The 26,471-nt window shown below is 38.1% G+C and overlaps 1 protein-coding gene across 1 annotated transcript; it reads right to left on the bottom strand.

Annotated features, from left to right (window-relative positions):
• Window positions 1-10,094: 10,094 nt before the first annotated feature.
• On the bottom strand, window positions 10,095-21,794 carry LOC306867146 (histamine H3 receptor; the record flags this gene model as incomplete). Its single annotated transcript, XM_079412696.1, has 3 exons — window positions 10,095-10,973; window positions 18,888-19,054; window positions 21,473-21,794. The coding sequence occupies 3 exons, from the start codon at window positions 21,792-21,794 to the stop codon at window positions 10,095-10,097; spliced, it is 1,368 nt and encodes a 455-aa protein (XP_079268822.1).
• Between the last annotated feature and the right edge of the window lie 4,677 nt (window positions 21,795-26,471).

The following is a 26,471-nucleotide window of genomic DNA, read 5'->3' as shown; positions in this document are numbered from 1 at the left end:
AACAAACGCTGGTCGTGGCTCCCACCCACCCACCGTTTCAACACCCACACTGTGCGCTGATAGCCGGAGCGTGTTAAGTTCTCCACGTTGGACACATACCAGGCGACTCTGCCTCTTATCAGTAAACAAATCAATGGGGGAGTGCGTACCATTGCTAGTTAGATGCCTAGAATTTACTATGCAGTCTTAAAAATAAAGATTCCAAACTGGGTTTTCGAAGTGATGCAATAGAACAGGGTCTTTTGGAGCGCTACCTTCATGCAGACCTCAAGATCCAACCCTGCTCCAACACACCTGCTTGTAATTATCAATTAACCTTGAAGACCTTGACCTAGCTCTCCAGGAGCAGGATTGGAGACCCCAAGAACCATTTTGGGTTTCCCAAAGAACCTTTCAGTGAACAGTTCTTAAAGGAACAAGTTTTTTTCTTAGTGTGAAGAACATTTTAATAATCTAGTGATGTAACGTCCTATTTATTTCCGTGAACCAGTTCTTTTCGGACAGATCGCCTCAATGAACCGGTTCAAAAAGCCAATTCATTGGTTCCTGGCGTCATCAAGCAATAACGTCTCTACGCATTTTTTTTCTAACAGCTCAGTGCCGTGTATCAATGAAAAATTCAAATAAGTCATTTGTGTCAACACATATTGAAACATTCAAAAAATAAAGTTATTTGTGTGAAGGCTATTGCAGATTATTGCCATATAATTAACTTAAGTTAATGGTGTTTGTGGTCACAGTTTCATTTGCGGATCCTTTATGCCAGATACGACTGACTGACCAATATTGACTAGCCTACAACTTGGATAAGGTTCCTAAAATTGTCACACCTACAGAACACATTACAGACATTGATGCACAAACGCAGATATGTTCTACATGTCTACTGTATAAAGACAGGTTTCTTATAAACTTTGATTTCGCTTAAGCAACTTTAAATATAATATGCATGCACAAACTATTGCAAAATTTATTTACATCACTCGACAGAAAGGTTTTTGCAGGTTTTAATAAAATGAAAATTAATAACAGTCATAATAAGCATATTTCCAATACGCACCTCAGGCTTCCACAGTATCGTCAACTCACTCATCAGAATCTTCGGTAATCCTCCTCGGCAAACTTCGCCATGGCTCATTCGGTTCTTGATGAGTCCTCGGCAATCCTCGGAAAACTTCGACAGTTGGTTGAACTGGCTCATTTGGTTCTTTTTGAGTTGGACGTGCTACTTCGGCTGTGCGTCCTACGTCATCAACCCAGAACTAAAGTTCGATTCAGTTCCATTTGTGAACCGGCTCAAAAGAATAATTAGGTCAAGAACCGAACATCACTAATCTAAAGCAGGGGTGCTCAATTCTGTTCCTGGAGATCTACCTACCTGCAGAGTTCAGTACCTGCCCTGCTCCAATACACCTGTCTGTAATCATCAAGTGCTCCTGGAAATCTTAGTGAGTTTATCTAGTTGTGTTTGATCAGGGTTGGAGCCTGATCAAGAACTTTACAGGAAGGTAGATCTCCAGTAACAGGATTATAGACACCCCTGATATAAAGCGGTGGTTCCCAACCACGTTCCTGGAGCCTACACCCCAACAGTGCACTTTTTTGGATGTTAATCACAAACACCTAATTCAGGTTATTAGCTGACATGAAATGGCTGTGTCAGACAGAAGGAAACATCCAAATGTCCAGTGTTGGTGGGGTGGGAACCACTGATCTAAAGAACCCTTTGGTGTCCAAACTTGGTCCTGGAGGGCCACTGTCCTGCAGAGTTCGGCTCTAACTTGCCTCAACACATCTGCCTGAAAGTTTATGGTATGCCTAGTAAGACCTTGATTAGCAGTTTCTGGAGTGCATAATTGGAGTTGGAGTTAAACTCTGCAGGGCAGTGGCCCTCCAGGAGCAGGATTGGACTGCTTTTGTGCATCATAGTTGGGGTATTATCATGTAATATCATTGTTGTATCTTGGTGCCAGGTCCAAAGGCATAGTAATACCTTTGTAGTATCCTACACTCTCAAAAATAAAGGTTTCAAAAGGGGGCTTTCACGGCAATTCAGTAGAAGAACCATTTTCGGTTCCCCAAAGAACTTTTCAGTAAACAATTTATAAAAGATCATTTAAAAAATCTAAAGAACCTTTTTTCGCTAAACAGGACCTTTTGAAAAATGGGGATGTTCCATGGATGTTAAAGGTTCTTACCAATAAAGAACCTTTATTTTTAAAGGGGGATGTCTAATGCTATTTCATGCATTCTGACTTATTTACACTACTAAAGAGCTGGATTCTCATGCTAAACGTGGCCAAAGTTTTAAAAAAAATGAGTTGGACATATGACAGAGTATTTCTGTGCCAAATACACTCCTTCAGGGTTTATATAAGTTTCAGAAAGTTTACTTTTTTTTTGGAGTATGGCCCTGTATGACGTCATAAAGGGCGGAATATATTTTATGGCCAATTCTCCCGTGCATGGACACATCAACCATCAACATGCTTCATGCTCTGCTCACAGCACGCCTCCCCATGAGCTTGACTATTTTTGGAGATTAGTGTAAAGCTGTATCTTTCTTTTATAAATCTGATTAAACTAAAGACTCCTAGGAGATATGAAGGATGCAATACTAAGTACTTCAAGATTATCATGAGCTTGGCAGAAACTGTGTGTGTTATGTCCCCTTTAAGAGTGCAAGTCATAGTACTATGTGGTGTTTCAAGGGTTAATCCATAGTGGCACTGTGCTTGTTTTAGTTGTGAGTGCGCGTCCAACGTTAATTACTTGTTAATACCAGCTGAAGCAAAAGAACATCACAGCCTTTTTGTTGACTGCCAGCGTCTTGCTGCAAATTGCATCGAAAGTCCAGCCGAATGCTATTGTGTTGTGTCTTTGTCACATTCCTACAAATGTCCAGTTTGAACGCCCACCAACCAACTGATAGCACCCCCACTGCAAGTGAGAATGGGGCGTCTTTCACCTGCTGTTTACCAACAAAACAACACAGCGAAACACCCCTTCACAATCCCATTCATTATTCTACCCTCTCCCATTTGGTGGGGAAGTCGTGGCCTAATGGTTAGAGAGTCGGACTCGTAATCAAAAGGTTGCAGGTTTGAGTCTCAGGCCGGCAGGGATTGTAGGTGGGGGGAGTGAATGTACAGCGCTCTCTCCTCCTTCAATACCACGACTGAGGTGCAAGGCACCGAACCCTCAACAGCTCCCCGGGCGTCGCAGCATAAATGGCTGCCCACTGCTCCGGGTGTGTGTTCACGGTGTGTGTGTGTGCACTTTGGATGGGATAATTGCAGAGCATGAATTCTGAGTATGGGTCACGTCACTTTCATTTCATCCGGTGCTCTCTAACCTTCAGTGCTATTGACAAGTTACTTTTAATAGGTATTTCTCACACATTCATGACATTTTTTATGCGGTTGGCTTTCAAATATCCTGAGAGGAGCTTTGCGCTACCAAATGCCTCTCACAGATTACATTTTGGTCCCAAGGGTCCAATTTCAGGCAGCCTATCTCTTAAAGGCTCAGTATCAAAAAATAAGACCAATTTCTTCTAAATCTAAATATGAACTTAAAATTGGGATCCGATAATCTCTAAAAAGAGGACTGGGAATTAATTTAGGACCATGAATCAAAATGCATTGGATATTCATCCATATGCACAGTACCCAGCCAAAACCGTTTTAAAATTCACTGCACGGTGCTAAAAAATAACTGGACTCGAGAGCATGGGGCGAATCGTGCCATTGTCACTGTGGACAGTTCTCCTGTTGAGAAAATTCGCCGTGGACACGCAACACAACAGTATGCTAACCTTTTTCACCTGCTATCACAACATAAGGGTGCATGTCCTTGGAACTTACAGCCGTGCTGAGGACTCTTAAACGAATCCCCCTAACCTAGATTCATATTTCCTTCATTTTCCTTGTATTCTCTGGCACAGCACTTAATCACGTTCCACTCCATTGCACAGTAAATCCGACCTCGTCCTCTGTTAAGACAAGAAGTCTTCACCTTGTAGGTAGGAGTAAAGTTTCTACCTTGAGAGAGAAAAACTCTCTCTGTATGACAGTGGAAGTTATATAGTTTGTGTCAGGCCAAGTCAAGTCAGGCAGATGAATAATGATGAAGTAAACGAAATATGAACAGGTTTCGCTGGTACATTGCAGCAAACGACCTAAAAGCAGTTTTCTAGCTATTTTTAGAAAACATGTTTGGATAGCACACATTTTCCATGTGCATACAAGAGAGTTTATACTGTAGTTTTTATTTTGCATGTTTTTTTAGAACTTTTAAAAATCTGATTACATAAGGACCCAGAGGACTTTAGCATAAAGGTCTGGAAATAATGCATAAATAATGACTCTTTTCAAACAGTGCTCCCTGTTTATCATTGCCTGGACAAACACATTCTCATGCCCTAAACATTGATGCAAAAGAGCAGCGGTTTGATAGAGCCACACTTCAGAGGACATCCACCTACAAAAGGCTTACTTATAGCTGTCTCTGCATTTTAAGATTACAAGAGAATTTTGACACTAAAAATTGCATCAGGTCTATGCTTACACAAAAAATGTCAATGCTGAGAAATGAAAGGGGATTTAGATGTTCTGATTTGATCAAAGGTGGTACTTCACTTCAAAGCACTGATTCACAACACAGCTAAAATATTCTTATCTTTCAGCAAGATTAACCTGCTGCTAACAGAGAACAAAAGAGTCCTGGAACAAATTAACTGTCCATCTGTCTAAAGAAAGTCTTTCTTTTTTATTTGTTGCAGCAGAGTTTGTGTGGGAGGGTGGTTGGATGTGTAGATGATCTGGAGCATTTGTAAATTGCAGTTACCATCATTCATAAACATAAATACATATACCAATAATCTTTTAACAGTTGTAAGGCAGCAGTCATTTAGTAGTTGTTTTTTATCCAAAGCGACCTGACATCTAAGGATTCTGACATTTACTTACCATCGTGTCAATCCATATTTTTTGCATTAGAATGCATTCAAAATACGACATTAGTGCACTGCCATAAAGCTGCAGTATGGATTCAATATAGTGTAAGACATCTGGAGCACTTATATGGTATCTTTTTTTTATCATTTTTGGAGCTTAACTTAAAAAACAATTGTCTTGATGGGGAATATGGCCACACATTGACAACATCCACACTCTTTAAATGGGTTTTTCGGGGGATGAAATTGAAACGTGGACTTGCAAAAATCGATCATTGCATTTTACCACAGAAAACACACGGAAGGAAATCAAACTGGTACCAAAATAATACTCACGTCTGCTCAGAAGCTCTAATGTAAGATAAAAAAACAATCCCGGTCAAAAACACATTAATCTTGACAAAATACAATGCATAATATAGTGGTATGAAAATGACGGCACATGCACAACAGGTTGCTATGCAGGACAGCTTCCCCCCGTCGAGTTTGTTGTGTTTGTATGATTTTAAATTGGTTCAAACTGTGTCCTTTACTGCCCTATCATGCCTCTGACTTTATCATGCCGCTGTCTGTTAGCCTTAATGACTGTTATGGTGCCTGCTGTGCCGGAAGGTGAACAATGGTGTGAACGCCTGTGACATTCACTGCAAAGGTCTCACAAAATCTGGGTCATAATCTACAGGAGCCGCAGGTGCTGCTGGTAATTAGGTGTTAGAATCTTTGGGATTGTGGAAGCCCAGGGACCGAGAATTTCCATATTAGTTATCTGAGGAAGGGCATCTAACCCAGTGTTTCCCAACCTATTTTGATCTATGTACCATCAAAGTCCCATCACGTCAGGCTATTTTAACTACATAGGGTTCATTTGAACTAATCTAATTCCACTTCACAAGTTACCAACAAAAACCTACCACTAAAATGCTTGCCTTACCAAGTTTCAACAGCTACCAGACGGCTTCTTTTAATTGATATACTTCTGTCTGGTGACTGTTTTGCCAGACACAGCACCCACAAAAGCCTACCACCAAGACACTTAGCCAGCATCGAAAGCAAGATTTAAATGGTCAACCAGCTTTATCAAAAGTACTTGCTGTTAGGCAAGTTTTACCAGTTAAGGGGAGACACTGCAGACAAAAATACTGTTTTTTCACGCACCTGTGGGGCTTTTTGATGTTTTTTCAGACTAGTGTAAAGAAAATATCCAAAAGACACTGGTAAGTGTTTCTTTTATATCACTTTATCTATTTGCATCAACAGATTTCAATTATGCATATTTTTAAAGGTCGTTTTCTCAAAATGAGTTTTTTTCTCCTACACTGAGCCATAAATCTCCACTTCAGTAGCACTTACACCAAACTTTACATCTTTATTCCTGTCTATATCCTGAAGGTTTTTACAGAGGGATTTGTTCATATATAATTTGCTTGAATACAACATTTTAATTAAAATTGTCAAAATAGTGTGTTTTCTGTTCGTTCTAAGCATTTTCTGAATTATGGAGTGACACAAATAAGATATCGACAATAACTTCTGACTCTAATATGTCCAAAAAAATTAAACAAGAATTTTGAGACTGACATCATCCAGTGTTTAGATTTTTGTACTAGGAATTTATGCAAATTAGCACATATTTAATTAAATAATGACTCATTTGCATATTTAAACCTAACATTTTAGAAAACTTGTAAAACAAAAAATGTTTGCAATTATGAATGTAAATCAATCAGCTGGGTTAGTAAGGCGATAGCTATTAGTTATTTTTTTACCCTATTCACTTGCAGTGTCTCGCCTTAAGTTTTGCAGGTGATTTTAATGGTTAAAGTTGTTCAATTTTACCTCAGTAAAGACAGCAAATCATGGTCAAAAACACATTAACCTTGATCAAATCCAATGCATAGTCAAGTACATCCAACAACCATCAAACCAGATATGGGGTCATTTTAAAGGGATAGTTCACCCAAAATGAAAATTCTGTCATTAATTACTCACCCTCATATCGTTCCAAACCTGTAAGACCTTCGTTCATCTTCAGACCACAAATTAATTTGGATTTCATCAGAAATATCTTAGGTTGTGTTCAACAAAGGTCTTACGGATTTGGAACGACATGAGGGTGAGTAATTAATGACAGAATTTAAATTTTGAGGTGAACTATCCCTTTAACTAATCTACTTCTGTCTGGTTACCATTTTGCTGGAATTAGCATTTGCCAGAACTAGCATAGCCAACAAAACTACCATGGTCAATCAGATTTATCAGAAAGACCATGCTGGTAGACATGTTTTACCAAGTGCGTTTTGCTGGTGATCAACATGGCTGATCCAGTTGTTCCAATACCTAGCCCAGCACCAAACTAGCATAAACCAGCCAGAACCCCAAAAGAATGGTGGTCTAAACTGGTCTTTTCAGTGAAGTAAATGACCTTCTTATGGTTGTAAGGGCGTTAATTATGATATAAGCCCCCAATCAAACTTGTCGCCAACATTGCATTGTAACATTAAACCCTTAAGCTTGGTTCTTGGTAACAGCTTGAGTCAGTCAGACTTCCGCAATTCAGTGGAACATCTTCAAAGGAGTTTGGCCACAAACGTATTTCAGTGCATCGTATTCTGTCAGCATAAATTCAAGACAGCCTGGCATCCACACATTTATGTGGGAGGTTATCATCCGTAGGCAATGGGATGCTCAGAGGGAAGGTTCATGCTGATCTGTTTCGATGGTAGTATGGCCTGTTCCCAGCGGTTTCCTTTGATAGTTTTTGAAGAATTGTGTGCATATACACAATGCCTAATAATTTAAAACCAACATTCCCGCTCCCCGACTGTCGCGCCAATTTTCTGCTTTTCTATTTGCTGCACGGCTACAAAAGGAACATGCAAGAAAGATACATTAAACCACATCTTTTCTTGAACTGTCAAGTAGAAAATATCAAGAAGTCACTTCAAACACTGCTCAAACCATTGATCATGTAAACAACCATGTCTGTCCCCTCGTTCACTTTACATAGACACCATCTAGTGCAACAGCATCACCTGGTTAAGAGATTCTAGATTTTCAAATTCAAGGATCTGATGAGGATGCTTGTCATTGGGGTTTAATTAACTTGAGCTCCAAACAGCACTGATAAATGGAGTGCTCTCGAAGCCATCTGGAAAAAAAGCCATTTACTAATTCACTGAAGCAAACAACAGATCAGAGCCTCAGAAGCGTGGCGACTGCTCGGGATAAGACCTGAGTTTTTAGAGGTGTATGTAAAATACTAATGTGATTGCTAGGTGTTTTGGGCCTTTTTAATTATTGACCAATATGGTTTGAATATCAAATAAAAGATCATCCTGTTGCCTGTTCTGGGGGAAACAAAAACCTTGCCTTTGGACCTTTTTCTAGAGTTTTTGGGAGATTATCCATGTTGCCCTCTGTGATATGAACAAATTCAGTCAAATTCATCTCAAAGAACTTGGGAGGCACTGAATCGTAGCTACAAATATGAAATTGGCCTCAGTTGGATAACTTGGTTAAATCCATAAAGAACATAATTTATTAAATCTTTTGACGACTTTGAAAATGAATGCATGTCTGACTGGTCCAAGATGAAAAATTGGCATGCACAAAACCACAAAATAGTTTGTGTGTTGCTTTTATAAGGATTTCCAAAAAAAAAACATTGAAATCATTGTAAACAAGTTTTAAAAAAGTTATACAGTTATACTCATAAAAAGCCATTTTAATGATTTCAGTGTTGTTGACAATGACACTGTAACCATGAATCTAGTCAAGAAAAAAAACACAAATCTTAAAATGATACGCCCCAAAATTAAAATAGTTTCATGTCCTTCCAAAGCTGTATTTCCTCCATGAAACACAAAAAGAAGACATTGTTGAAAGTCGAGAGAGCGCTTTAAAAACAAAGGGATGAGGGCTGATCACTATAAATGACACACACACAAAAAGCACCATAAAAATTGTCCACATGACACGGTTGCTACATTCCAATTCTTTCATATATGAATTAATTGATATTTTCAAGATTTTCAGTTTATAAAAATTATGAGAAATAAACACTTGAGGAAAAAATACAATGGATAATCCGCAAATATCTTCGAATGAAAGAAGTGAATTATTCCTTTAAAATGTATTCATTTCATTATTGTAAACTAATATAGCAATAAATTAATTAACATTTCACAAAAAAAAAATCCACAAAACTGCCATTCAAAAACATGATTAGTTTCAGTCTTGTCCAAAGCAGGCGATATAGATTTCAGAGTCTAACTGTGAAGCTAATGTATTTAACATGCCTTATATTTGTCTTTTCTCATTTGAGTTGTAATGCCTTCTCACATAGATCAATTCTTCTTCGCTGAACCGGCGCGAGTCAATGGAGTGGAATATACAACAGTCAATAAATAATGTTGATATGGGCAAAACTGTCAACTGAATATGTTCTGAACACAAGCTGCATCACTTTTTCACCACAGATGTCCCAGAACATGCAACTTACATTAACTAACAAGAGTGAAACAACTCCGTTTCTATGTTACTGCAAGACAAGAGATAGACAAATAACAACAGCACTGTTAGTTGCACTGTTTATATCCATCAATAAAAGGTCAAATCTTCATAAAGAATCTTATGTCTGGAAGTTTCATCAAAGAAGAACAAAACATGCTACTCCATCAAGTAATGACATGGGTTTCCAGTGCAGAATTTGCTTGGGCGGAAATGATTCGCTCTCTTGCCTTGGTGCTTTTATTTCATCCTTCAATATTCAGTGTGAAAGTGTTGAAGGGGTAGTTCACCCAAAAAGGAAAATTCTGTCATTATTTACTCACCCTCAAGTAGTTCCAAACCTGTATGAATGTCTTTGTTCTGCCGAACACAAAAGAAGATATTTTGAAGAAAGTTTGTAACAAGGCTGTTTTGGGGCACCATTGACTTCCATAGTAGGAAAAAAAATACTATGGAAGTCAATGGTGCCCCAGAACTGCTCGGTTTCCCACATTCCTCAGAATATCTTCCATTGTGTTCAGCAGAACAAAGACATTCATACAGGTTTGGAACTACTTGAGGGTGAGTAAATGACAGAAGCTTAATTTTTGGACGAACTCTTTAAATCCCTTCTGTTGCTGTCAGATTGTCACTGGCAGGAAGGGCTTTCCTTGTGTGGTCGAACAGATTGTCGCTTGGGGCACAAAATCTTGGCGAAGGCCCGGCGAAAGCTGCTGTGGCAAAGTGGGTAGAGGAAAGGGTTGATGGCCGAGTTGAGCCAAAGGAGCCAAAAAGTGACTTCGTACCAATGATATTCCACACAGCTACCGCTGCAGGCCGCCCGTATGATCATAAGGAGAGTGTACGGTGCCCAACACACCCCAAAAACGCACACTATGACTGCCAAGGACTTGGCAATCTTCTTATCTCTCAAGAGACGCGCGTGTCCTCCGCTTCTGCACGGGGCGCATGGATTTGATACCTCCTGCGCTCGTATTATGCGCGTCCGTACCCAACCGCTGAGCAACCCTCGCTTTTTAATGGTCGTCTTCATTGTCAAAGACACGGAGTGGGTGCTGCTGGGATCGCCGCTGGATGACGGAGAAACCTCCTCGTCGTCTTCGATTGTGGCCGAAACGGCCGCCGGCTCGCTTGAGGACACCTTGCGCGTTTTGACGAAGAAAACGGACGAGGCTTGTCCGTCGATGACCTTCCAGCCGTCCTCATTCTCGGCCTTCACGTGCACCATGCGACGCCGGTTCCGCCGCTGGATGTTGAGATAGATGCTGAAGTTGAAGAAGGCCACGGAGATGAACGGAGAGAAGAACTCGAAAGTAGACGCAGAGAGCAGGAAGTACCAGGTGCAGTAGAACTCGGCGAAACATTCGTCCTCCGGAACGATGCTTTCTCCCACCATCAGTTCCCAGAAGATGATGGCTGGTCCGTAGAGGAGGAATGCCAAAACCCACACCGCCAACATCTTGACCACTGCCAGATGAGTGACGCCCTGCTGGGCCCGGTACCTCACCTATAGAATAAGACGAAAGATTAAAGTCAAACGAGAGAGACACATGAAATAGCCATTGTTCAGAGTCATAAATTGGCGTGGGAGTGATCCCTGGCAGCTATCGCACTCAATAGAATCTATGCACACTCAGTGTGACTGCCTCTTCTTCTTCATGATTTATTCAATTCACAGCCTAGGATTCAGAGCACTGCGAGGAAAAAGAACCAATTTCTGTACCGCAGAACTGATCGGTTATACTGTGAGATAATGATTTGGACCAGTTCGACTAATGTGGTTATTATAAGCTAATCAGAATGTCCGATTAATCTGATGACATGAAAATACAATTTACATTTATTAAAAGATCAAGACATGTGACTAAATCACTTTAAACTATGAATACCGTTTTTTCATACCTTGTTTTTTAGAAACAACTTCCTGCGGCTCTGTTTAAAAACCTAGTATGCTGCCTTTCTTTCTTCTGCCTTCATTTAAAAAAACAAAAAAACACGCAAAATAGGAGTTTCACAAATAGTTTCAGATTTATAACCCTGTAAAACCTATACGAAATAATAGGCTGAAATATGTATGTGTATATATATATTTAAATGGAATGTTTGCTGAACCTTCAGACAAAATATTATATAATATGAAATAAAAATTTCATACGTTTTTGTTTCATATTTGATCCATCAGGCATTTATGGCTCATATACTCTGATATAGTGAGAATATGAGGAAACAAATGTTAATTTTATTCAGAGACTCAAACTGAGCAAAAATATGCAATCTGCTGCAGATGCTGATATTTATGAGATAAAATTATCTGATGCTTGTAATGTAAAATCAATGAGATCTTACAGCAGATACTTACATTAAATGATATAAATGTGACCCTGGACCACAAAACCAGTCTTAAGTGTCAATTTTTCGAAATTGAGATTTATACATGATCTGAAAGCTGAATAAATAATCTTTCCATTGATGTATGGTTTGTTATGATCGGACAATATTTGTCTGAGATGCAACTATTTGGAAATCTGGAATCTGAGGGAGCAAAAAAAAAAAAAATCAAAAATCATCTTTAAAGTTGTTCAAATGAAGTTCTTAGTAATGCATATTACTAATGAAAAATGAAGTTTTGATATATTTACGGTAGGAAATGTACAAAATATCTTCATGGAACAAGATCTTTACTTAATATCCTAATGATTTTTGGCATAAAAGAAAAAATTATAATTTTGACCCATACAGTGTATTGTTGGCTATTGCTACAAATATACCCCAGCGACTGAAGACTGCTTTTGAGCTCCAGGGTCACGAATATCAGTGGTTACTCTATATTTCCAATAATATGTCTTAGTAAGATGAGATTTAAGGATCCAAACACATAATGCAATGCAATCCCATGCTGATTGAGAGATGAAGAAATAAATGCTCCTCAGAAGATGTGAGATGTTTTGGAGGCTTGTGAAGATCATTCCTCCGCTGAGGAACACTGAACGTAAAGCTTCTGGAAACAAACGCTCCTCAAAAGATCCTGATGATCAGATTTGAGATGCACTGATTTTTCTAAAATATGACTGATGGAGAATGAAGTAAAGCCGAGCTGCTTCAGTCCAGTAAGAGTTCATCAGGAAATATTATTATTCAAGTATTCTTGGCTGATGGACAGTGTGACGATAAAGCTGTCTTTGCCATAGCACCTCACTCTCTAGAGTCCAGAAACACTTTTCATTTCAGTAATTTAAAGATGACAACCAGAGAAAGGAATCATCTATTCGTAAAAAGACAGGAGCCCTCAAGGGTGTTTTCTTGTTATGAACAGCAAATACTAGTCTTTAGGGAGTGAGGAATATGTCGTAACTACCTCAGACAAACATCACGGTATTTCACTTCTAAAGCCCTTGAACTGGATTCTGGGACACTGGAGATGAAGTTTTGTTGACATAATGCCCATTTCAGTTTTGATGTGCCACCCACCCGAAAAGCACTACTGGCGCTTTTTATATACAATTCATTTATCCAGATTATATTTCACCCCAAAATCAAATAATTAATAATTATTAGTATGTTTTGTTGCATTGTAACATCATTTTCATGTAAACACATTTATCAATTGACTTTGGATTTAATACTTTATAATATACCATTATGTATAAACACATACTTATTTTTTCACATTATAGTAAAGAGAATATGTTTTTCATTATAATAAAGAACATTTGAGACGTTCAATTGAATGAAAATGTCTGTTAAAAAATCTAATGGTTTCATTTAATCATTTAATTATAAAAAATAAAATATTTTGCAATGACATATGACTGAGAAGGCTTGACCAACAAATGTGCACAAAAATAATCATATTCAATAGTACTTATGAGAAAACAAAACATATGTTGGGTTATGTTAACTTTGGAAAAACACATTACCTTTCCTGAACCTTATTCTATACAGAACACACTTAAGGAAAGAACCATCCCTGACTTAAATAATTCACCACCAAGAGAAGAATTAAAGCCAGACGTGCTTGTCAAATGCCACTGATACTATCACATAAACCGCTACTTTCAATTACCCACAAGTCTTTTTCAAATGACATTTGAGGTTTGAAAAGCATTTAACTTTGTCATTTATGACAGGTGACGGATCGTTACTCTTTCAAAAGCAATCACAGATAAAGCCCATAGACATGTTGTCAACAGGAAGTAACGACATTAAACAATGAGTACTTCAGAAGAGCTGGATAAAAAATGTATTCGCAAAATATGCAAATTTGAATACATTATGCATGAAGCCACGGGGGAATAAAACTGCTGAGATGTCATTTCATAATCTATTAAAAGTTACAGATATTCAGTCACAAGCAGCTAAATTACCTTTCAACACATCTGCAAGATCTCGTAAATTATAGTGCATGCCCTGTTCCTTAACAATTATGATACTATATTTTCCGCAGGAAATCAATATTTGCATGTCATAATTCGCCCAAACCCTGCTCTGGAATGTCAAAGCCGTTTAAGGACTGGGAAATGGGCTTTAAGCGCATTCGTCTTTCACAGTAGGGCATCGCTCCCATGTTTTCTGAGCTTATTTTGCTCAACAGTTTCGTTGAATATGAAGAGAGGTTATTTAAGGACCTCAAGAACCCAAATTCAACATCGTTTCGCTGTTTGCAATGGAGATAAATGCACACACTGAATGGAAAAAAATATTGAACTTCCTTCCCCTTCCTTCCTTTTATGATTTCACCAGAAGAGCTGGTATGCACTTCAGATCTAGCTATGTTAAAACTCATGATTTAAAGTAGTTCATCAATCCTTAAAAACAAGCTACGAACAAAAAGCAGACAACATTAAAGCAATTGAAACAGGTGGATTTTAAAATATATAACTTTCAGACTATATAATTCATAATTTAATCAGAGCAGTGTTTATCTTGCTCAAAAACGATGGATTTTAATGAATTAATCTTTTAGATTAGAGTGACAGCTTTAAACTTGGACAGATACATTTACACTTTTACATCCGAATGAACCGATTCACTATAATGTCTAGCCAGCGCTATATTTTAGAGAGATAGAAGGGCATATCTGATTACTTCCTCAAATTACGTGCATAAAATAATGACTTTGGATAAAGTCGCTCGGTACTGAAAAAGATAGGCAAGTTAGTAGCATATCTGCTTTTGGTTTTAGTCCTCAACCCAGATGAAAAAAGTTCACTAAAATACACTTTTCAGTACACTTCCATAATGTACTTAAAGTGCTATACAGTGGCATGCGAAAGTTTGGGAACCCCTTGCAGAATCTGTGAAAATGTGGATAATTTTACCAAAATAAGAGAGATCATACAAAATGCATGTTATTTTTTATTTAGTACTGGCCTGAGTAAGATATTTTCCATAAAAGATGTTTACATATAGTCCACAAGACAAAAAAATAGCTGAAATTATTAAAATAACCACATTCAAAAGTTTGTGAACCCTTGGTTCTTAATACTGTGTGTGGTTACCTGGATGATCTACGACTGTTTTTTTGTTTTGTGATGGTTGTTCATGAGTCCCTTGTTTGTTCTGAACAGTTAAACTGAGCACTGTTCTTCAGAAAAATCCTCCAGGTCCTGCAGAATCTTCAGTTTTCCAGCATCTTTTGCATATTTGAACTCTTTCCAGCAGTAACTGTATGATTTTGAGATCCACCTTTTCACGCTGAGGTTGATTGAGGGACTCAAACACAACAATTAAAAAAGGTTCAAACATTCACTGATGTTCCTGAAGGAAACACGATGCATTAAGAGCCGGGGGGTGAAAACTTTTGAAAAGGATGAAGATGTCCAAATTTTTCTTATTTTGTTGAAATATCATATTTTTCCATTTAGTACTGCCCTTCTGACGCGACAGAAGATACTTGCATGTTTCCTGGAAGACAAATGAAGTACAATTTACCTTGATCTTCAAATTCAAAAAGTTTTCACCCCCCGGCTCTTAATGCATCGTGTTTCCTTCAGGAGCATCAGTGAATGTTTGAACCTTTTTTAATTGTTGTGTTTGAGTCCCTCAATCATCCTCAGCGTGAAAAGGTGGATCTCAAAATCATACAGAACTAAATAAAAAATAACATGCATTTTGTATGTCTCTCTTATTTTGGTAAAATTATCCACATTTTCACAGATTCTGCAAGGGGTTCCCAAACTTTCGATCCCCACTGTACACCAATTTTGTACTTAATATACTAAAAATTATTTAAGCTAATCTTAAGATCATCTAAGTGTGCTCATCTGTGCTATTTTGAGACATCATGAATATGAACTAAAATGTGCTTTTAACGTACTATCTCTGTATTAAAAATGTATTTAGTTACCACTTGTAGTACTTGAACCCATCTTTCATATACTTTTGAACATACTCATACATAGAAAATAGAGTTATGAATGATTTAAAATATAATAATAATATTAATAAATATATACATACATACATATACATATATATATACAAAATGTATTGCCCACATACATTAAATAATTCATTTCAAATGCATTTTAACTGTTAATATTCCCTGTACATGATATGGTGTCTTTAAATAGTACACTATTGTACATCAGTAGCACTTTTTTCCACATTAAAAATATAGCATTTTAACTACTTTACACTAAAAGTATACTTACTGTTAAATTGTGAATTTTCGTAGGGTTTTACTTGTTTTCTACAGAATTTTTCATGAAAACCCATTAAAATGTTTATGTTTAGTATTTATGTATTAAAACTTGGTGATAGTATACATCCACTAAAAATGTATGTAAAGCATTTTTATTAAACACTTCTGTATATTTGCTGTACTATATCTGACTACACTTAAAATCAATTTAAGTGTTAGTGCCTAATTACTGCATTTATATTAAATACTTAAGCACCACAGTCGGGAAAATGTACTTATAACTAGTATATTAGTAATATATGTTTTATAAAATCAATTTAATTTAAGTTTAGGATTACTATATAAACGTCTACTAAGATTGAACAAATTTATAAAGCATTCAGAGAAATACACATACATAAACTATACTTTATTTCAGTGCACTAAAATCTATTTAAATATCAGTGGTATTTAGTATACTTATTCAAGTGCACTGAAGTAGAAATATAATTGTATTTACAGTGTAATTTTATTTAGCACAAAAAATAAGAATGTACTACAAATGTACTTAAGTATTGTTTAGTGCATTCAAGCATACTTTATTTTTTTACCAGGGTAACCCTGTTCAGATCACCAATTAAACCGTAACACAGACACATATATGTGGTTTCCTTACAGTAGCCATTTTGATAGGTATAGGTGCCTGTTTTAGACATGACTTTTAGCCGTGTGGTTTTCATCAGAGGTCTCTCTCCGGATGTAAAGGTCAGGAGAGGGGGCAGCCTTGTTATAGTCTCTCCCCGTGAGTCATTACAGCCCCACAGAATCACTGGGCAGCTGCCTGCATGTCCAAAATAGCTGTCTGGAGCATGCCAGTCATAAACCAGAATTCATTCAAGTCTGCAACAATGCAACAATCCAGCGGTGCAGTGCAATACAGGACCAAAATGTACTTGCTGTACTTTTTACATTCGTTACAAAGCAAACCAATTTTCTAGTGAGCTACCCATGTAGGAAGCAGTTTAAGGCATTGTCTGCGCACTTCTGACGCAAAAGCTGTTCTAAAAGATAGGAAGCATAATTATACTGCAACGAATCGGCCAAATTCTATGGGCAGCATTTCATAAACTCTTAAAAATAAAGGCTCTTTATTGGCATCAGTGGTTCCATGAAGGGTTAGTTCACACAAAAACTAAATTAATTACTCATTCTCATGTCGTTCCAAACCAGTAAGACCTTCATTCCTCTTTAGAACACAAATTAAGATATTTCTGATGAAATAGTTTTTGAGAGCTTTCTGACCCTGCATAGACACCAAGGGAACTACTACGTTCAAGGCCCAGAAAGGTTGTAAGAACATCGCTAAAATAGTCCATGTGACATCAGTGGTTCAACCGTAATATTATGAAGCTACGGGAACACTTTTTATGCACAAAGAAAACAATAATTATGACTTTATTCAACAATTTGTTCTCTTCTGGGTTCTTTTGCTGTCTATGGAGGGTTAGAAAGCTATCGGATTTCATCAAAAATATCTTAATTTAATTTCTGCAGAAGGTCTTACGGGTTTGGAACGACATGAGGGCGAGTATTTTTGGGTGAACTATCCCTTTAACATCAATGGAAACATTCCAATCCACAGATGATTCAAATGATCTTTACTCTAAGAAAGAATTGCTTTTTTAGGAACTGTTCACTGGAAGGTTCTTTGGAGAACCTAAAGTGGATCTTTTACGGTATTGCTGTGAATACCTTCCTTTGTAACCTTTATTTTGAAGTGTATATACTCTAAAACTTTCAAAATTGGTCATTTATGAAGTTATAGACAGCAAGGCAGCTCGACTGGTTTTGGAACAGAGCCCAAGTTTTATTTTTAATAACCCACTGGTCTTAAGGTTGACTCGCTATGGAGTATGAATATAAATTGATGATGCCGTCTGTGACTAACATTGCGGATATTAGCAGTAAATTGCACTGAAAAATTCATGACCATAGAGCAGTTGAACGCTGGATCCACAGAGGATGCGCTTCATCCGTCTGGTGGGCCGCTCTTATCTAAGATCTGTCGCCGGGGCAGCAAGTCATTCGCTTATTATCCATCTGATTGCAATAACACTGTCTTCAGTGTCTTGTGGGTTTTGTGAACAACTAATTTCTTTCAGACAAAAGGGAAATTTGCAGAGCATCGTCTGAGGCACCAAGCGAAAACTTGGTTTGTATGCGTTTGTGGGAGAGAACAATTGGAATATTTGAAGAACATTAAATGTTTCTGACATTATGAACAAAAAAATGGGTTGGAAACACTGAATATTGCAATTGCTTGCAATGTTTGCTTTGTGTCTCAGATGATGCATTGCACATTTCTCTTTGAAACAAATGAGATGTTTACACAAACGGGGCAAGACTTCATTTTGTCTATCAGGAATTGATTGGGACTGAGGAATGTTTCTATAAGGCAGGTGGTTGGAGAGCAGAGTTTGGTCTATTTTGATAAAAACTACTATGATTTTGTCTTCGGAAGAACAGATATGCCAGAATGCATTGTGTTGAGACAACATAAACCCAGCGTGGTGGACGAAGCAAGAAAAATGTCATCCTTTAATATATTTAATGCAATACTGAAGAGTCCAGATAAAAGTAGTTCAATCTAATCTAATGTCTGAAGCTCGACAACCCTGCACTTTCAATTTCTGGAAAAATAACATTTCTATTTTGTGCTCCACTAAAAACATAACGTAGGTTTGGACTGACATTTACTGACTATTACTTCAAGCAGGCTAATTGGATGTTGATACTTACAGCGCGGGTAACGGACAGGAAGCGGTCGTAGCTGATTAAGACGATATTGAAGACGGAAGCCGTGCACAACAAGTAGTCCATCACAAGCCACAGCTTACACAGTCCTCGACCCAGCATCCACCTGCCCGTCAAGATATAGGGCATATAGACTGGGATGCAAAAAGCCCCTGGAAAGACAGAGACACATCACATTTTACTGTATTATATACAGACCTCGGCTGGTATCAATGGCCACACGCTTCTCCTGGTCACGATATAATAGGCCCTTCAAAGCACAAAATCAATGGATCATGTCACGAAGGAGTCGCTTCACAATGTGACCGATAAACCTGAGCCATTATCAAAAAGCCATCGAGCTGCAAAGGGAACGGTGACTGCTTTCTGAGCTCTCTACCTCTTTCTCTCGCTTTTCCACACCTAGAAGCATCAAGAGAAAGCTTTTTCACAAAGGCATACAAAACAGCATCTCATAACTGTCTAGTCCTTGAATGACGTTGAGATTTCACATCTATCATACTGTCAAATACACAGCCATGGCTCTGTTATTTAGAGCTTTTGAGCTGGTTGGCATTTAAGGAAAAAAAGCAGCGCTTTTAAGGCTCTTTATCTAAACAACGTGGTCACGTTTTCAGGTAGAGCGGCACCTCCTATCTCTCGAACCAAGTTGTTTTATTTTATTTTTTTCACTGAGCACTACATCAGCTGAACACTAATGCCTGTGAGCCACAAATAAACACTCAAGCAGGCAGAGAGGGTTTGGTGAATAGACCGCGAGGCCATGCGGATCTTGAAATGAACTGCAGATAGGATCTCGTGTCTTAATGCACTCTTAATCCAAGCCAATAATTTATGGTGCCGGTGCACCACAGAGCAGCAGAGAACTAAAGGTCTCTGTCTTGGTACTGCAGATGGATTGGTGTAATCATTCATTTTTCTACCTCAGAGCCTGCTTTGCTAAGAAAGCATGCCAAGAATATGGTCTAAGAATAAGAGACAAAATGTATGGCTCTTTGAGAAATTTGAGTCTATATAGTGGATGAAGCAAGAAAAGCGTCACCTGTTAATACATAAATATGCAATACTGAAAATTACTGATAAATTAGTTAAGCTCTGAGCTTGACAACCTGGATTCCCATTCACTTTCAATTACTGGAAATTATAAAAATGTATGGCACATAGGGAAATCTGGATCTGGTTAGCTTTAGGACAACCATTGTAGGGTTTTCATCGCCCAATATAATGGTGCTATGTGACACTGGACCACAACACCAGTCAATTTGTTTTTTTAAATTGAGATGTATACATCATAAATAAGCTTTCCATTGATGTATGGTTTGTTAGGATTGGACAATATTTGGCTGAGATACAATTATTTGAAAATCTGGAATCTGAGGGTGCAAAAAAATCAGAATTTTGAGAAAATCACCTTTAAAGTTGTTCAAATTAAGTTCTTAGCAATGCATAATCAAAGTTTAGATATATTTACTGTAGGAAATTTATCTATCTTCATGAAACATGATCTTTACTTAATATCCTAATGATTTTTGGCTTTTTATTTGACAGCAAATAAGACAAACACGTATTTCACACTATATCTACTTAAAATTCTCAAGCAAAAAGAAAATTAGACCAATGCAAATAATGCCAGAATTGGAAAATAAGTATGCAGAACCATGTCTGTGAATTTGAGAGGCTTGACCTACTGGTTTTGCATTCCTTGGAGAAAATGAGCTTTTGTTGTGTTTGCTGCTGGGAGTGGTCTAATCACTCTCCTGGTTTTCAAGATGAGGTCAGAGCAGACAAAACCGGAGAAATGTGGTTTATGTAATAATTCACTCTGAATTAATTTCCTGCAAAGCAGTAATGTGGTAGGGAATGCAAGTAGTGTAATCAGGATTATTAACAGGCATACACTCTAAAAGTGAGTGCAGCTACTAGAATTTACATTTATCCTTTGGTAACAGGCCATTCTAATGAATACTGACTTGCAAAACTGGGCGAGAAAGGAATGCACAAAAACCAGACCAATATATTGGCCATTGATGACCATTTTGAGATTCTAAAAAATTGATAACTTGGTTGTATATGCATCATGAATGGTATTTTTTGTACATTTTGGGTAATTATTCTGCAATCAAACACTTCAAAAATGCTGTGCATATTTGATTTGCTGTTATTAAATTGCGTTATATACACATTAGCCTGCAATCTAGATATCAGGATTAGCATCGATCACTGTTGCATATCCAGTACATCTGTTTGATCGGTCCGACATTACTCATTAGCTACCCTTACGTGTTTTATCGAGTAAGATGTAGCCTAATCTATTAAACTTTTCTTTGCACTCTCATTTGGGTGTCTATCAAAGCCATTATTCCCACAGATCTCATCAGATGTACAGTATATAGGATTTCCAGAACGCTCTGATCCTGTAGAACAAAGGGTTTCCCAGTGCTCGATGACATGCAGATCATTTTTAAAAGATGTAATATATTATATTCACATGCACAGTTGCAATGCAAAAAAAACAAGCGCAAATGAAGTACTTTGAGTTGAAGTGAATTAAAATGCACGTTTATACATACCAACAAGGAAGTCCGATATAGCCAAATTAAGGAAGAAGTAATTGCATTGATTTCTGAGGCTCTTGTCCACGACGAACGCGAGAATAACCAACGCGTTCCCGACCACCACCACGACCACCAGAGTTATCATGAGGATCGCCAGAATGACCATCGTGTACCCGGGGAATGGAGCCCCATCCGAGCTGACGGTCGTGCTGTTGGAGCTAGAGGAGTTGAAGCAGTTAACCATTGTCAGATCGAGGACATTTGGAGAACCAGCAACAGGTCTGAAGTCATCTTGTGAACCCTTTCCCGCTGACGATGATGACAGCAGAGTTTTCATCCCTTTAGGGTTGCGTTAACTTCAGTGCGCGGCGGAATATTGCATCCAATTGGAGTCTCCAAACGCCTGAGGAGTGCGCGCATCTTTGAAGCGTCCAGTGCAATACCAGAAACTCATGACGTGAAATAACTCCTTCTTGAGGGGAACTCCAAGTCCTCGCACTGAGACTGAGCGCAGAGTTTCTGTTCTACGACTTTCCAACAGAATAGCGCGTTCCCGTCGTGCGCGCACGTCAACTGTTGCGCTCTCGCGCTTCCCGTTGGATAGCGCGCTGTCCTCAGACAGATACGAGATGTACGCGGTCCACTTTGCAACTTACCTTTGTGAGGATGTGAAGTATGATATCCAGAATAGTGTACACTGCAATAAACCTTTTCCTCTCTCCATCAGTACAAAAATATAATTTTTTATAATCACAGTGTGATTATTTATATATATTTATATTATAGTATTATTTATATTGCTCTGCTTGAATAGTTGTTATAAACATGTGAATGACCCATGCATTGAGATTAACATACATTTGCTTAAAATGCACTTGTTGCACTGGCAAATTATAAGTTCATTTTGTTTTGTTATCTCGTTTTAAGTACGTTTAGCCATTTTCAAGAGAAAACAACAACGATACTCATTAATTAATATGTTTAAAGTGGAATTGACATTTCAGTATTTCTCTCAAGTTCACACAAACATTTTAAATAATTTACTCCCCCTTCATGTCATTCAAATCTATTTGTCTTTCTTCTGCCTAACATAAAATATATTTTGAAATGTTTTGCAAATGGGGTCCAATGTCATTTGTATGCCAACATTCTTCAAAACATCTAAGCATAAAGGCACTCCTGTGTTCTTAAAGGTCTAGTTTTTGTGTTATGCTAGAATCCTGTGAGTAAATTCCTATTCAGATTCCTTAGGACTGGCTTTGAATGATGACTGAAATTCCAACAGGAATCCTGTTCACATTTTTTGTCTAGTGTATTAGTGCTCTTGTAATGGTCAGTGGTTTCAGAACCATGGACAGCAGCCACTGCGATCCACTTAAGGCAAAGCAGGTTTTCTCTAATGCATTCCTTCCCTTCCCAGTGGCTGTGCCTCAACTACTTACATTACATACCATGTCGCCTTTAATGAGGCATGATGAAAAAAACAGACCGTAAATTCAAGCATTTATAGGCAAAAAATGAAAATGTTACTGCCTCAATCAGCCGAGTACATGACGTTAAAGGCATGACAAATAAACATCCTAATTGCACTTTTAAGTTTTAAATTGCACACCATGTATATTACGCCTCCTCTTCCTAAAGTCTGTGTTCTAGGTTTAAAAAAAATCTTAATTACACTCGCTGTCAGAGATGTGGTCTTCTTTTCCTGCGTGAGTCATTTCCCTACTGACACAAAATACCAACTTAAGCCCTGTGTGCTCTTCCTCAGCTGTGCACGAGAGCAATAGGATAGCAGACACTTTGCCCCTGCATTTCACACACACGTGCATGACATTGATACTGAAATAATGGTGCATCTGTGAAATCCAATTTAGTGGCACTGCATGGTGCAGCTTTTTAACTTTCATTAGTTCCAGCAGTTGTGCAGTTAAATTCTGTCTAAAACCCTTTTAAATGTGTCATTCTACTTTAATTATGAAATTCTAATTAACCCCTAGGCTTTTAAGGATTTACCCCATAGTGATACCAATCACTTCCAAAGAGGGTCACTTGAGAGGCTGGGGAGCGATTCGATTAGCATAAGTGTGTTGCTAAAATGTGAAACAAATGCTATGAAAGCACAGTGAAACATCTCATTCCCGGAAGATATCTACGCCAACCCTGACACAAGTGTCCAACTGGTTTAAAGACTAAAAGTCAACATGAGAACATTAAAACATAAGACCCTTGTCCAACTTGTATTCCTCCTATCACACACCTTTTTTTAATAACGAGTTGTGGAATTGAAAGGGGTTAAGCCTTCATAGTCTCGTTTCAGGTTGCCCCCTTTCATGTTGCTAATGAGCAGGGATTTCAAACATTAAAGCATTTGGACTAAAAACATAGAGGCAGGTACCAGAAGAAGACAATATGGAAAGAGGCTAAGTGCAATCAAGTACTTCGTTGTATTATTCTTGCAGTGGAAGCAGAAATCCACATATTCCAAAGGCCCAGAGCGAGAGCTACAATTCATTTCAACAGGGATCTGCTCTATCACCTTCTAAAGAAGTAGGAGAGACTCTTATGAAACAAGCTTTCGGCTGCATCCTTCTGATGTTTGATCTCCAGAGATGAAGAGGCCTGAACCTTATTTGAACAAACAACAACGGCCATCTCCCAATGCCACTTGAGATGATAAAACAACATGAATTACCATTCTGCTCTGGTCTTCTTGCTCCTCAAGGCCTCAACGGAGGACAGCTAATGTGCTGATTTGATTTCTCCCATGATTAATATTATTCATTGATACTGTTGTTAGCCAGGAAACAAAAGGGATGGGTTTCTTATCCACCATGCAAATTAGCCACTTTCATGCAATGCTAATAATTCTCTCTTGGTGTCTATGCTTGGAGGGATATTATCTGGTCAAGTCGAGTTGTGAAGTTCAATATTGCATTTACTCTCACAGCATCAAATGGACAATTAGCATTTAAGAGATCTGGCTTAGACTACTTAAAATGTGCCTAAACTATAAGCATGGTATTTTCTAACGTACTGTAAAGATATTTGTAGTAAAGGTTAGCTTGAAATCTTTCTGACATGGCATTAGTGGTATGTGATAGAGTTGTCGTTTGGGTAAAAAGAATCCCTTGCTGTGGTAGAAAGAATTGTGGGGACATTGGTTAGTTGGAGCATTGATAAGAAGCCAAACAGCTGAGCAAGTTTTGCCCAGTCAAATCAATAATTAGATACGATGTAGGCTGGCGAAACACAGTACTGCATGTTCAAGTGTACAGTCCAAGTATCTGTACCAAAGAAAAATTTATTTGGCAGAAATTTATCTTCGCATGTCACAATAAAACTCCAACAACTTTGTTTGTCATCAAATTGGCAATTTTCATGTCACATACATTTGGCTTTGACAATTAAAAAAGTGCCAATGCACAGCATGGTATTGTCTGATGTAATGTGGAGTTATTTCCATCCAAATATAACGCAATTCCTCACCAGATGCCATTTACACTAAAATGATTCTGTGGCCCAAAGTAAAAGAGATCTGCTGGTTATAGTACAGATGAGATTTGTTTAGATCATGGCTGGTCAAACAGACAATTAGCATGTTGGTTTAGTCAATTTAAAGGATCAACGCACAGCATTGCGTTTTCTTTACCGCACAGTTATTTGCAAAGAAGCTTGATTCCTCACGAGAAACTATATTAGGTGAGAGTCATCCTTTGGGTAAGCAGTTTTCACATCTGCTGCCATGATTCTGTAGACCAAATAAAGCGGTCATTACCCAGGGCAAAGATGAGCTGCCAGACTGGCCTTGAGCGAGTTTTGTCCAGTCAAAATCAATGGATAGCTTGTTGGAGATATGGTTTATGCTGCCGAAACGCAACATAACAATTATTTGAACCAAAGATTAGCTTGATTGTTCTGCAGAAATCGAAGGCGCAGTTATCCTTGCATATCATAACAAATCTTTTCTACAAGACCTGTTTGTATAAGAAATTATGATCCGAACTCACAGTCTTCTTTTTTCGTCTTATTTAACATACATCACCTGTTTAGACATCTAATTGCCAATTAGCATATCACAAATCTATTTGTCACTTTAAAAAGAGCATGGTATTGTCTCGAGTAGGAGATATTTCTATGCATATATAGCACAATTCCTCACCAGATGTCATCTACACCAATGTGATACTGTCACCCAAAATAAGAGAGATCTTTTGGTTACAGTTCAGATTTTTGTTCAGACTAATGGGGGGGGGGGGGGGGGGGGGGCAAATAGACAATTAGTATTTAGCAACTTAAAAAGTATTAGTGCACAGCATTGCCTTTATACTCTGGCCCAAAATAAAAGGGATCTGCTGGGTACAGTTGAGATGAGAATTTTTTTGGACTGTTGGGTAGTCAAAAGGACAATTAGCAAGTTGTTTTAGTCCATTTAATGTATCAATGCACAGCGCCGTTATTTGTGGAGAAGCTTGATTCCTTGCCAGAAACTATATTAGCTGAGATTTGTCCTTTGGGAACAGTTTTCACATTTGCTGCCATGATTTTGTAGACCAAATAAAAGATGTTTCAGGGCAAAGATGAGGTGCCAAACAGTTTTGCATGCAAGGCAGATTTAGCCTTATACATAGAAAACATGTCACAGCAAAAGACCACCAAAGCATTTAGCCATGCCCCTTGAGTCAAAGCAAGCAATTGAATCTGAAAGGGTAGGTGCTGACAGTCAAAAGATGCGTTAATATACATTGAAAGGAAATAGAGTGGGAACACAGGGAGAGAGACCGAGAGAGGCAGGCATGAAAGAATAGTCCAGAGAAAAGGGAATAGATGCATGCAGGGAGGATGAAAGTGAGAAGACTACGACCAACGCTGCAGACAGGAAAGAAGCCAGAATGTCAAAGACCCAAAGGTATTTAAGAAGGAAGACAGCAACGATATGTGTGCGCGTCTTAGAGAAAGAGAGGAACCAAGGTGACACGTCAAAAAGCACTCGAGTACCTTTTCTGGATGACTCATT

The sequence above is a fragment of the Barbus barbus genome (assembly GCF_936440315.1).
Source record: "Barbus barbus genome assembly, chromosome: 49".
NCBI lineage: Eukaryota > Metazoa > Chordata > Actinopteri > Cypriniformes > Cyprinidae > Barbus > Barbus barbus.
The sequence above is the reverse complement of the archived record's forward strand: the minus strand, read 5'-3'. Positions and strand labels throughout refer to the sequence as shown.